The sequence below is a fragment of the Phaethon aethereus genome, assembly GCF_964289735.1.
Source record: "Phaethon aethereus genome assembly, chromosome: Z".
Taxonomy (NCBI): Eukaryota; Metazoa; Chordata; class Aves; order Phaethontiformes; family Phaethontidae; genus Phaethon; species Phaethon aethereus.
The window spans coordinates 54,551,049-54,565,498 of record NC_138577.1 but is presented as its reverse complement, the minus strand read 5'-3'; the positions used below and the strand labels follow the sequence as shown (position 1 = coordinate 54,565,498).

Below are 14,450 nucleotides of genomic sequence, written 5' to 3'. Positions count from 1 at the left end.
TGCAAAATATACAGTGGAGGATTTCCTGTGCGCATCATCTGCTGTTCTAGTGCTGTTTGCTTTCAATTCTGAACCAAAATCCTTTACTCTGACTTGTTCTCTTCATCACTCATTGTTTTTCAAGCCCTTGCTCCCTGACAAAAGAAAAATTTTACAACTTTATTAATCTTTTATCTTCCAATTCACTCACAGATTTTTGTTTGTTCTTTACACTTTAAAAATTTGCAGAATCCTGTTTTATTTAATCTGTTACTTTTGGGAGTTTTGGAGTCCATCAAGGAATTTCTCAAACAATTTTTAAGTACATGATTTTTGTTCTTTTTCTAGACCAGTGTTTGAATAGGAAAGGATCAGTGTACCCATCTTTTCAATCTACTGAAGTGTCCTCAGCTCTTTTATGCATGTACACATCCCTAAAATTGAAATACTTCTCTAAGTAACTGTTAAGAAAAAGCGAGCTTTGTTTTACAACTCCAGTCCTTTTCTGTTGGATTATGTCACCAAGTTTGTTGTTAATTTAAATAAAACAGTAGGGATGTGGTGAGCTAGAAAACGGATGTTGGCACTCAGAGTTTGCCAGACAGAGGGGAAAAATATACAAAACCACACATCACTAGGAAAAAAGATTTGAAACCAAGAAGTATCAACCAAAATGTTTTTGAAATAAGGAGGTGGCATTCCTTGGGAGGTCTAACTTAAAGTGAATGTTTGCTTGACGATTTTCAGCAACTAACATAAAGCAATATTATTTTGGTTAACTGTTGCCCAACTCGCCTGCTGTTCTGTGAGCTACTACCTCCAAGTATAAAGACAATAAAAATACATGATGAAAAATTGTTGATGGATCGCTCTCTAATTTCTTACTATGGAACCAGAAGGATTTTAGTTACGCGTGAGGTTTCTTTTTCACAGCCTCAGAACTAACCTCCCGTGCTTTAATGGGTTATCCAGACACGCTCCGCTACGACAGGGGAGGAAGAATTCTTGCAATTTCCAAATTAAAGAAGTAACCGTGTATACTTTTGGAGAAAGAATACAATTTAAGAGAATAGGGGCAAAGAGTTGCAACACAGGAGACAGATGAAGACTCATTACTGACATGAGATCTATTATGCGAGGGGGAAATTATTTTTACAGCACGCTGAGAAGAGATCTGGAGGCTGGAAGGTGAAAACAGCGCTCAAACGACCACCTACTTTTGCTCTCCTCGTCTAGCCCTCCTTCAACGTACCCACGGGCACACGTTGCTCTCTCCATCCCCAGCATCTACCGGTCCACGCTAACCCGCAGGCACACATCTCATCTTTGCGCCGATTCCTCCATGCCGTACCTACATCCGGATCCTTTACACCCGGACGACGAGAAGAGGCAGTTCGGCGCCGTGCGGCAAAGAGCCAGATGAGGCGCCTCAAAGCGGGACTGGGGGTTGTGTGAGCCGGCGAGGGGCCAGCGGGCGGGACAGAGCCAGCACCAGTGCTCCCCGGGCGGCCCCGGAGCCCCGCGGACCGCCCCCTCCCCGAAGCGGTTCGGGCAGCGACCGTGCAGCCACCGCTCCCCCTGCCCCCAGGGGGTGGGGGTGCCGAGCAGGACAGGGGGCCGCGCAAGCGTCCTCGCAGCCCGCGTAGCCGGCGCAGCCCCCGCATCCCCCGCCGCCGGCGCTCGTCTCGCGAGATGTGGCGGCGCCCGGCGGGCTAGCAGGCATTGACAGGCGGGCGAGCGCCGGGGCGCCGCGGCCCCCCGCCCCGGGGCCAGGCGCTGTACGCCCCCCGCCCCGCCCCGGGGCGGATGCGGCGGCGGCCATACTTTGGGCCGGGAGGAGCTGCCGCCGCCCTCCCCGCGAGCGCCGCTGGCGGGGCGCTCCCGCCGCCGCAGCCGGGAGCGGGCGGAGCCTGGGGAGCAGGCGGTGCCGGCGGCCCCCCGCATCTCGCCTCCGCCCGAGCGGGGAAGGGAGCGGGCGCGGCGGGGCGGCGCTGGCCGGTTCGCGTCAAAGTTCCTGCCTCCGCCGAGCGGGGATCAGGTGGAGCGGCCGGAGGGTGGCGGCGGGCACTGGGGGCCGTTTCCTTCCCGTCTCCGCCGCCCCACGCCGGCCGCGGGGCCCGGCGCCACTCCCTCCTGCTGCAGCGTCGGTGGGCTCGCCCGGCGCGGCTGCTCCTCCCCGCGTGGCGCTGTCAGAGCGGCGGGCGGCGCCTCCGCGTAGCGGGCGCGCTCGGGGGAAGGCGGGCGGGGGCAGGGTGCCGGCCGGTGCGGGACGAGAGGGCGGCGGCGGCGGCGGCGGGGCCGGCTCCCGCTGAGGGGGGGCGTACGCGCGGAGGGGGGCGTCGGGGGAGGGGGCGCGGCGACCGCACCGGCGGCATCATCACCTGGCGCTGCGGCGGGGGGGCGGGGCTGGGCGGGGCGCGCGCGACGCCCGGCGTTGTCTGCGGCGCGCTGCAGCCGCGGGCGCTGGTTGGCGGTTTAAAGCAGCGGAGCCGCCGCCGCGAGGGGCGTTCAGAGCAGTCGGGACCGTCAGCGCGCGCAGTGCTCGGTCAGCGAGGGGCAGGCATGGAGGGCAAGCAGCAGCAGCTGCCGCCGGCGCCCGGCCCCACCGTGCCGGGGGCCGCGGGCGAGGAGCGGCGCGAGGAGGAGGGCAAGGATGCGGAGGGCGGCGGTGCGCTGGCTAGACCGCTGGGTCCCACGCCGAGCCAGAGCCGCTTCCAGGTGGACCTGGTGGCCGAAGGCGCCGGCCGCCCGGTCGAGGAGCCCCGCAGGGCGAGCGGGGAAGGCGGCGCGGCGGGGAAGGGCAGCGAGGAAGCCAAGGGCAGGTTTCGGGTGAACTTCGTGGACCCGTCGGCCGGCGACGAGAGCCCCGGCGAGCCGGGGGGCGGCAGCTCGGAGGGCGGTAACGTCAGCTTCCAGAACGGCGGCGACACGGTGCTGAGCGAGGGCAGCCTCCACTCAGGCGGGCACCACCACTACTACTACGACACCCACACTAACACCTATTACCTGCGCACCTTCGGCCACAACACCATGGACGCCGTGCCCCGCATCGACCACTACCGCCACACGGCCGCCGACCTGGGCGAAAAGCTCCTGCGGCCCAGTCTGGCCGAGCTGCACGATGAGCTGGACAAGGTGAGCGGCGGCCGCGTATACCGCACCCCCCCCCCCCCCCCCATGACCCCGTCCCCGGGGGCCGCCTTTGCGCCGGGCGGGCAGCGGCCCCGGCCTCCGCCGGGCCGTGCGGTGCTCGGTGCGTGTCGGCAGAGGTGGAGGGAAAAAAGCTAAAAGCGCGCTGAGCCTCGAGGAGGCGCAAACAGCGCGAATGCATCGGGGCGCTTGCGTCTGTCTGGTGGTTTTTTCTTTTTTTTTTTTTTTTCCCTTTCCCTGCCTCCATGACGCAGTGGGTTCCCCCCCCCCCCATATTTTTTGGGGAGATGGTCCCTATGGTGAGAGGTAGTTACAGCTGTAGGTCTGCGGGGCGAATATTTTCTCCATAACCGAGGGAGGATCTGTTACGGACGCAGCGGTGTTCCACTTCTGGTCCCTGCCGCCTTCAACAGATGGGGAATTCGGGGTCTGCGAGAGCATGGGTCTGGGAAAGGGGAATGAAACGTTGAAAAGACGTGCTAAAAAAAAAAAAAAAGAAAGAAAGAAGGATGCGCCCGCTGTTAGCAATGACAAAAGGTTTGCCTCCTAACCAGCTGGAAGCGCACGCCTCTGCCTGCGCGGTGCCGAACCGAGCGGCCTTCTGGCATGATGCTGAAGGGCTGCGCAGCGACTGCCGAGGCTCCTTCGCTGCGAGGAGCCTTTTCAGTCGTGCTGAGTAGCCCTGCGTGTGAGGGCGTCGTGATCAAGGCTTCAAAAATTTTGAAGCTATGCTTGTCAAGCTTTTTCTATTTTGGACTAGTCGGTATGTTGTTGGAGACAAGTTAGAGCGAAAGCTTATTTGCATTGTAGGCTGTCTTTATTAAAAGGCGAGCTTTAGCTGAACATGGAATTAATTCCATGTATTTTTTTTTAGATCATAATTTAACTATTAAACTGTCATGACTAAACTAAAGCCGGATGAAACTATTGCAATGCTGTTTTTTCTCAGTCTGAACATTGCCTCTTGGTATCTGGCTATGCTCTAAGTCCATGTTCTAGCGGATTTTTCTGCTGGGTTTAGCGAAAGAAGGGATCATGTGGGCCATATGCTAATCAAGCTAAGAATAGTCTGTTTCCAGAACTCTTTTTGTCCTACCTTTCACTTTTTATAGGTGGAATTCCATGAGAAAATGTATGTTCTTTTGAGACTGTCCTGTTTCACACCATTATTAGGCAGCTCAGTGCATCTGTACTGATTTGTGGGTTTTTTGGGAGGTGGGGTAATTTTTTGTGTGTGCAGTGGTTTTTGTTTTGTGTTTTTTTTTTTTTTTGAAACTGACACCCCATCTGTTCTGATAGAAATAGTTGTGTGGTGTGCTGTAGAGATACTTCCTTGCAATGTGTAAGATTAGATATCAGAATAATTACTAACTGTAACAGCAAATTACTCTTGCCTTTCAAGTCCCCTCCTGATGGGAGTTAAATGATGTTCTGTAGTCTGATTCTAAGTTAGAATAGAATGGAAGTTGGCAATTACTGTCCTGTGCATGGAGTTAGATACACTATAAATAAACCATGTAATATATGTGAAAACACAAAACACACCTATTTTCTTTTTAATTCTTTTTTTTTTCTCCCCAGTTTCTGACTTCTGATGGGATGACCAGGTTATTAGATACAGTCTTAGATGCAGCAGAACACTGAATTTCTAAGCTTGGTAGATAGGTTTTCGGCGTGTTTATATTGCAGCAGTCAAGAAAGCTCTTTATGACATCATTAAGACATTTCAGTGCAGAATCTAACTTACTTCTAGAAACTATAGTTTCTAAAAGTGTCATTTGTTTGTATTTCATTGCAAAGCATGGCAAGCAATTTTCTTGCTATGTTGTGGTGTAGAGTAGCTGTAGGTGACATAGTTACAGGATCGTTATCGGAACAGTTTCATTGTGAGCATTAATTAACTGAAATTATTAATTTCTTAAATGTCATTCATTTGTTCTGCAGTGTGGATAGGTGTGTATGTGAAGATTTTTTTTCTTTTTAAAGTGATGTCCTGTCTGCTGTGCCACCACCTCCCCACCCTACACCCCCCCCCCCCCGCAAAAAATATCAGGGATGGAATATGCAATTCAGTTATATTTGACATTGTACTTAAAATTAATTTTAAAAACTGTCATGGTATAAACAACTTCTTAATACTACTTCTGTGTAGTAACTCAGCTGTAACTCAGCAGGATGTATTATTTCCAAAGCAATTAATATGTTAGCAAGCGTTTAAGCTTATGTGAAGAAGGGAAGCAATTATTTTCGCCTCAGACTTAGGAAAACAGTTGCAAGATAGAATTGAGAACACAAAAGCTTTTAGTAACGGTGTGTCATGCATACTAATAGCATTGGATATCTCCATTTTACCCAATCTCTAGAGTATAAAATATGCTATGTTTGTGATTATGTACTTGATTTCTCTCCACAGAGTGCTGATAACTTTTAAATCATGATGGTGCTGTACTTTTATATGAAAGATGCTCACAAAACTATTGTGCTTCTTTCCACTGTGTTTCAGAGGGCTTATTGTCTCCATTCCCAAAGTGACTTCAGTTTCTGCTGATGAACAGTAATGGTCTCTAGTGTTGAATAATACTATGCATTAAAGAAGATATTTCACTGACTTTTAAGAACTTGAAAAATTAAGCTCGTTCTTTAGCTGTGGTTTTTGTACTAACTTAATGTGTACAGCATGTGTGTAGAAGACTTAGTAGGGCAGCAGGTATAAACATCCCAGTACCATTACATAAAACTTGTACTACGTCAAAGATCTGTTGTTATGCCCCTGCTTCTTGACCCAGTGCATTAAGGTTGGCAGTTACTTTGTGTTACGACTGATCCAAAACGTGTTCACCAGCAGTGTGGTTCATTGTTTTGAATGTAGCAATTTCATCTTGCAGTTGAAGTTTATGCTATTCTTTTTCCCTTTTAAAACATAAATAAATGTTGTGAGGCCGTGTTACAGTAATGTTGATACCAGAGCCAGGTATAGAACAGATTTTCTTTTTTCTTAGTTTTGTTTACAAGCTTTCTAACTAGTCTACTGATTTCGTTCTCACAGAAATGCACGTACATGTACAGAAGGGGGTGCCTTCTGACAAGGGTTTATCTTGCTGTCCTGGTAGGATAGGTGTTTAATCACCTCAGGTTTCATGTGGTCATTCCAACAGTGGCATTTCTAGTAGAAAACAAAGGGTTTGTTCTTGAAACTGGTTGTGGAAGCACAACTGGGTGATGCTGCAGTACTCTGATGAATTGCATATTAGTGATCTTGGTCTATCATGCTAAATTTCAAGTGAGGGCTCTTGTCTTCTCATATCTCATTGGCTGCAGATAGCCAAGGTGATCAATCTGTTGCTTACCCGATTGGTGTGCATTAATCTTACCCTGCTTTAGAGAGATGATAGAGGGAATTTGGTGATGCTGTTACAGTTGCTAATCTCATAGATAAGGTGATGCTTTGCAGGAGCATTACTCTTCAGAGATAGAGAGGTGAGAGGATGGTTAGTAATGAAGAAGTGGGAGAGAAATGGCATACCACGATACTTTGTTTTTTGTTGCAGTGGTGTCCCCTGCCCTCTTGAGGGGATCTTGCCTTCAGACAGTAGGAAGATTAAAAGTGTCCTAACTTATCTCTTTTTTTTTTTCTGTCTTACAGTTTAGGAATATCAGTTTTGCCTAGGTCAGCTACATCTGTAGTAAAGCTATAGCTTACAAAACACATTCCATCTGCTTTATGTCTTCCTCAGTGTAAAAACTACCATGCCATAATGTCATAGACCTTAGAGTTCTGGAACGTGAATACTTTTAAAGTATTCAGAATTGGTCTGTGTTTTAGTAATCCACTATTATGCACTAATTTGTGATTTTTCTGTATAGCATTGCCTTAATTGGGGAGCTTATTTTTTTTTTTGAAGAATAAACTTCACAGTACTCGAGTGATTCCGATTTGATATGTCGTTTGTGCAGTCATTTACAGCTGTGGTAAGTAGTGTTATGTGAACCAAGCCCTCTACTGGTAGCTTTGTTCTGTTGGTTGTTAAACACTTGCTGAGAGTACTAGTCTGTTTTCTTGAGTCTAGAAGGTGGTGATCTTGGAGCAAGATCTTTACACCACCACCCCCCCTCCCAGCCCAAATAAAAAAACAAAACTAAAAAACCCAAAGGCATTTAACACAAGCGTGCTTTGCTTCCTCCCACATAGAAATCCATGCACCTGTCCTGAATTTGGAGACAGAAGTAAGAAAGATGATGTTAGTCTTGATGCAGAATTGAGTTTTTTGTTTGTTGGATTACTATAAATATTTTTTAAACTATCTTTCTGGTTTTGATCTGTATTTTCTTGAGCACTGCAGTTATGTGGTAACTTAAAATGTTTAACTTGCGCAGACTTTCCACTGTACTCGTGGTGCTGCTTTTTAAAAAAAAAGTATTCTCTCTTGAAAATGTTAAACTACTGCTGCACTGCTAACATTTTTTTGGGTTCTTTTCAGTTTTTGGTTTGTGTCTGCTTAGCCTGTAAAGAAAACAGAGCTGAGATAAAGATGCAGTAAAGGCTAAAAGATGATAGATTATCATGTTAGCTGACAATATTATGTAAGATCTGTCTTTAAAAACTGCTTCCTCCTCCTCCCTCTGCTGGAAGACTGAGACCTTCTTGCAGATTTCATTGTACTGCCTTGTTGAATCTTGCTACAATGGATAGGTCTCTTCTTTCTTGAATCGCTGTGATTTAATTCCAATAGCTTCTTTTTCTTCTTGCTCTCCTTTATATTTATAAGCAGAACTTGAATTTTCTTTCTGAACTTCATTGTACTAAAATAAAATGAGAGAAGCTCTTTCAGTCTTGGTCTCTGTGCTCTTGGGTATCCTAGAAGCCTTTAATTTGTAACTGTTCTCATTCATCACTTTTGGACTCCACTTGTACTCAGTTGAGGCTTTATTATCATCATGCAAAGTGGTGTTTTTATGCTTTTTCAATCTGCATGGAAAATCCTCACTATGCTTATCCTTATAGCCCACTTAATTATGACTGTCTTCATCAAAGGAAAAAAATTCATGTGCTGCTCTGTTTGCAGCAGCAAATAATATTAATTCTCCAGGGTTTGTATTCTATAAGGACCATGTGTATTTTGTAATTTTACATTGCTCAATGCTTATCTAATCTTTGTGATAAGTCTTTATTCCATAGGTGTTTTGGAATACTGAAACCCTTGAACTGTCTTCAGCAAACTGCTAATATTGTTCTTACTACTTTGTTTTTATTTTGTTCCAGAGAAGCTGGAAATAACTGAGTGCTGTTAACAGGTTATAATTTGACTGCACAGGTGTGGGCTGCTGCTGAAATGGGTAAAGTTTTGTTCATTTTCTTGTGGTGATGTTTGTATTTTTGAGTTGGATCTGGGGACTGGTATGGTTTACATAAAACAAACACTGCCACCCCCAACTGCAAAATCTTGCACTGGATGTGGCGAGTCAGTTCCCTGATCCAGTACCCCAGTGGTCTCCACAATCTTTTGACTGCACGCTCATATCAATAAAAAAATTTTTGCACCCCTAATCATAGAATCATAGAAGCTTTGGGTTGGAAGGGAACTTTAAAGGTCATCTAGCCCAACCCCACCTGCAATGAACAGGGACATGTTCAACTAGATCAGGGTGCTGAGAGCCTTGTCCAGGCTGATCTTGAGCATTTCCAGGGATGGGGCATCTAACACCTCTCCAGGCAACGTGTGCCAGTGTTTCACCACCCTCATCCTGAAAAATTATCCAGTCTGAATCTACCCTCTTTTAGTCTAAAACCATTACCCTTTCTCCTATCACAACAGGTCCTGCTAAAAAGTCTGTCCTCATCTTCCTTATAAGCCCCTTTCAAGTACTGGAAGGTCTCCCGAGAGCCTTCTTTCCTCCAGGCTGAACAACCCCGACCCTCTCAGCCTATCCTCACAGGAGAGGTGTTCCATCCTTCTGATCATTTTGGTGGCCCTCCTCTGGACTCACTCCAACAGGCCCTGTCATTCCTGTGCTGAGGGCTCCAGAGCTGGACACAGGACTCCAGGTGAGGTCTCATCAGAATGGAGTAGAGGGGTAGAACCACCTCCCTCAACCTGCTGGCCACGCTGCTTTGGAGGCAGCCCAGGTTAGCCTTCTGTGCTGTGAGCACACATTGCTGGCTCATGTCCAGCTTTTCATCCCCCAGTACACCAAGTCCTCCTTGGCAGAGCTGTTCTCGATCCCTTCATCCCCCAGCCTGTCCTGATACTGGAGGTTGCCCCGACCCAGGTGCAGGACCCTGCACTTGGGGTCATTCCTCAAGGTTGTCCAGGTCCCTCTGGACGGCATCTCATCCCTCAGGCATGTCAACTGCACCACTCAGCTTGGTGTCATCTGCAAACCTCCTGAGGGTACACTCCATCCCACTGTCTGTGTCGTTGATGAAGATATTAAACATCCCTGGTCCCTGAGGGATACAGCTCATCACCAATCTCCATCGGGACATTGAGCTGTTGACTACTACCCTCTGGATGTGATCATCTAATCAATTCCTTATCCAGCGACCAATCCACGCATCAAATCCATCCTTCTCCAATTTAAAGAGAAGGGTGTTGTGCGGGACTGTGTCAAAGGCCTTACAGAAGTCCAGATAGAAGACATCGGTAGCTCTTCCCTTGTCCTCTGATGTGGTCACTATCATAGAAGGCCCCTAGACTGGTCAGGCAGGACTTGCCCTTGGTGAAGCCATGCTCACTGTCTCTATTCAGCTCCCTGTCCTCCATATGCCTTAGCATAGCTTCTGGGAGAATCTGTTCCCTTATCTTCCTGGGCACAGAGGTGAGGCTGACAGGTTTGTATTTCCCAGGGTCCTCCTTGTTACCTTTTTTAAAGATTGGTGCAATATTTCCTTTTTTCCAGTCACCAAAGACTTTACCTGACTACTTTTCAAATATCATGGAGACATAATATACATATATTTATTTACTTATAAAAAAAATACATGTACTATTATACTGTGTATGGTACAAAATAAAAATTAAAGAATGAGATAAAGATGAAATAAACACTTTCAGAAATCTTTTTGTACTTTATTAACATTACAAAAAATATTCTCTTGCCATGCTCCCATTGGACTGTTTTGTGCACTCCTTGAAGACCGCTGCAATGCACTAGGAACTGGTTGAGTGCTCATGTCAGAAGAAAAGGCATTGTAATTTGCCAGAAGACTGCAATTAGGGAAGGAAGGAGGGAGTGCCTCTTTAGAGGAGGGTTTTTTTTGTTTGCTTGTTTTTAATGCACCAATTTTAGCTGACATGTTGTCAGTATCAATGACCAATTCAATTCCAGAACCTTAAGAATCATAATAACCCTTCTCTATCTGGGCAGTTTTTGTTTCAGCATAAGCTATTTCAGAACTGGTTAAAGAGGAAGATGCTGCAGAATTAGTCTTCACCTTCAGATTAGCTTTTTCCCTTTTGGTACTGCATTTGGTTAGACCTCAGATGATTTTCATTCTCAAAGAACATTCTTGCAGAGGAGGAGGTTGGCAAGATCTGTATCTTGGAATAATTCAAACCAGTGTACTACATCTTTTGTTGCATCCTAGATTTTTTCCTAGAACCCTGTATAATATTCATACCTGAGCAACTGCAAACCCATTTCCCCTCCTTGTTTGGTATAGGCAATAGCAATCACAATCTGGTCATTTGTTCACTACTAAGAATTATTTCAAATACTTGACTTCAAATTGTTTGTCATTCAGTATTTTGGAAGCTATCCAGTTTTTGCCGCTTGAGTGCATGGAATGTCTTTGGTTTATTTCTGCACTTCAGCATGCCGATTAGGCCTGATAAACATGCTGAAATTTCTTTTTATGCATAAAAACTAACTTAAGATGCATTATCTGTGCCTGATAAGCTTAACTGACTTATGGATGCAGTGATTTTAAAAAAATTCGTGAAATTCCATTTTAACAAGGAAGCTTATCTTTTGCATCTTCATTTTGCTAGTTGACTTTCCTTCTTCAGCTGAACTGCTTGTCTTTCAGATTATTCAGTTGTGGGTTTTTTAATTCAAAGAAAATAGCAAAGTCTATTTCGGCTCTAAAGAAACTGATACTAGGTTAATGTTTCAACTTACTTTGAGTGTTTACATGATAGAGAGACTCCTAAGACTATTCTGAATAATATTGCTCTTGAGCGGTAAGCAGTTAGGCGACTGTGGCTTGAACATAGTGCTGTGCCAGTACAAGTAAGTGCTGTGCTGCATGAATGTGCTAGCTCTGCTCAGTGCTGGCTTGGGCTGTGCCTGAGCTGCATCCATCATGCCCTTTTCATGGCATGACATTAAAATTCAGGCAGTACTTTATTGATTTTTAAGATTATTTCAATGGGCTATTTAGTCTATTGTGAGACAGTAGGTTAAATGTAATTCTTTGTGAACTTACTACACGTAGAACTAAACTTCTAATTAAAATGGGAAGTTTTATTAAGGTTGCTGCTGCATAGTGTAGTACATTTGCTCCCCATCCCTCCTGAATGGAAAGTTCATCATTCTGTTTTGCGGAAGTGGATGAAAACTGAAAGGTATTAAGAGAAAGAATACTTCAAATTAACCTTTTTTTGGTGTGGAGTATTGAAGAGGACTTGAGAATTTGCTGTGTTGGAAAAAAAAAAGGTCTTGAGCAAGACTGAAATGGATTCTTTTTTGTACTTATTTACAGAACATTGTATTTCTCGGCCTATACTTGAATAAGCAAAACTGCTATGCAAGAGGCTTGCTAGTAGGATTTAATTCAGCTCTTATGCAATCAAATGCTGCATCTGCTTCATTCTGGAGAACAAGAAAATTACATGAAATACTTAAAAGGTCACTAACCGTTAGAGATGTATCAGGGTTATGTTTTTCAGGTAATCGAATGAAAACTGCCTGTGTTCAGAGCCTGGATCTGTTTTCCTAGAAGTGTGATTTCTCTTTTCATGCCAATGGATATCAAAAGGAATATGACAGCCAATGCACTGTAACCAATAATTACTTAGATAGTAATTCACAGCACAGTGGTTCTTCTGGAAAGGAACAAATATATTGCAGTAGGGAAACTAGTAGTTCGGTTTTGGAGAGGACAGGAAAGGAGTGATCCATCAAAACCAGAACAGAGGTACGTTCTTGAGGTGTGAAGGAGACTACTTGTATTTCTTCTTCTTAAGCTGGATGGATTGGTTGCCCCTATGCTTTTGCCTCCTTTTATGTTAATGCTACAATTTCTGGTTAGCTAGAAGAAGTGGAGAAACTGGCAAAGGAAGTTTGTTTTGTTTGAGGTTTTTTTTGGTAGCAGACTATGTTGACTGTTTCTTAGCAGGAAGACCTGACTTTGCTTACAATATTTCTGGGAGTACAGAACACAGGCATTGTGGGTCTACCATGGGGTAGCCACACTGTGTAGTTGCTGAACAGAGGTCTTTTCTTCTTTGTCCCTAATTCTCATTAGCAACTTGCCCAGAGTATTCATATCATTCTGTGCTGATGGAGGGATGTATAAATCGAGATGTGAAGATGTAGAGAGTTTTCTTTATCTTGATGCTTTTGCAAAATGCTCTTGTTCTTTAAGTAATGTTTTTGGTATATAGGGGAAAAATACTATTTATATTTCAGATAGTATACTGCTCAAAGTACATATTACTTTCCTTGATATCTCAGCAAAACTTTGCTGCCATATCATGTGTAAAAACTCCTTGAAAGGATTCCATCTGGTCACACCATACTGGCTACAGGCTTTCAAATCTCAGCCTCTACATGGTGATCTAGACTTTGGTCCTTTCCTCTGGAACTTTTCTTCTGTAAATATGGCTAATACTTCTCTGTTAGGACTGCAGAGATTTGAATCTGAACTTCCTATGCTGATGTTATGACAACCAGATCAAATGGTATTGATACTGTTTCCAGAAGCACTGATTACCTTGAGAGAGACTTTATTTTGATGTGATGTTTAGGAAAGCATTGAAACTTTTTTTTGCTTATGAAGAGCTGAAAAAACAAAATATTACTGGGGATATAAAACACAAAATTCCTCATGATGCAGTAAAGAAAGCAGATAGAGGAAGGGGTGAGATCACTGTTGGAATATCACACAATGTTCTAATACCTGGATTACTTCAGTGACATGACAAGTTAGTGGCTGTGGAATACTGCTAGGACAGTCAAGTTCATCAAGATCACTCAAGGACCAGATTCTGTCTTATTTTCACCAATTAAAGTACTCTTAAGTATGGGCAGTTTTGCTGTTCCTTCATTTCTGAATTGCTTCCATACCTTTTCCTATCTGGCAGCAAAAGGCAGTTTGTATCCATCCTGTATTAGGAGGGGAGTATCATAATCACCTCCTTAAACAGAAAATTCCATAGCCTTTGTGTGGTTAGTAAGCTTGGAGAGCAGTCAAAAAAATTGTATGCATCTAAGATATTAGGTGGTGGTGAGTTTTATAAAAAAGGCTCCTATCTATCCTTTTTATGTATACCACCTTGCAAGAACAATGATTTACTCCTAAGCTGAAATCAATTGCCTGAGTAAGTTCTTGATTAATAATCTTGCTGTCCTGGCTAATATATCATACTACTCCTAAGAGTTGGGAGGAAGAATGGATGATTCTCTATCCCTTTATAAGAATTAAAGTAAAAATGGCTTTTAAAATCAGAATATATATACACACACAAAAAAAATTGCTTAACTCTTCTCTGTTAAAAGCAGTATTGAGTTTCAAGACAGTGACATACAAACTGATGGCAGAGACATGTAGCTGGCTAATTCTTCAGTTGACATGTTAATTGTAACTAGAAATTTCTTTTGTTTAAAACTGTTCTGCTGTAATCAAAGTACAACAGACTTTAACTTCAGTTTAAGATAACATTAATGTTTTGTGTTTGATGCAATCTCTTTTTAAAATCTCTGGAAGTGGATGCCAAAAGCATTTGCTGCTGTATTTTAAATTGGTAATTGTAGAGAAGGTAATATAGCCAAAGCACTTAAGTTTTGGTCTCTTGGCTGCAAACCTGAAAAGGATTTCCTTTGATTGAGGCAAGTAACCAATGGCTGAAGCGGTTCATGTTTTATTCCAAGGAATCCTGAGTTCTAAGAACAGATCATGTCTTATCTGGGTAATTTATCTCCTGTTGCTGTAGGTAACTGGGTGCCATTTAATGGGTTAGTAGGCTTTTTTTAGGTTATAACTGCAAAGATACTGGAACTACAGTATAGTAGCAGCATTTTACGTGTGCTTCAAACAAGGAGTGGGAATTATAAATTCTGTTAGCAAATTTGCTATAATTCATGTCTGGTTTAAAATCAAG

At 44.4% G+C, this 14,450-nt stretch overlaps 1 protein-coding gene across 1 annotated transcript in view; it reads left to right on the top strand.

Moving 5' to 3' along the window:
- Positions 1–2,541: 2,541 nt before the first annotated feature.
- Positions 2,542–14,450, top strand: part of SLC12A2 (solute carrier family 12 member 2) — a gene marked incomplete at both ends in the record, with an annotated part of 68,506 nt that continues 56,597 nt past the window's right edge. Inside the window, one exon of the mRNA XM_082013372.1 lies at positions 2,542–3,114. Within this exon, the coding sequence (XP_081869498.1) occupies positions 2,542–3,114 (573 nt within the window). The remainder of the gene's footprint in view (positions 3,115–14,450) is intronic.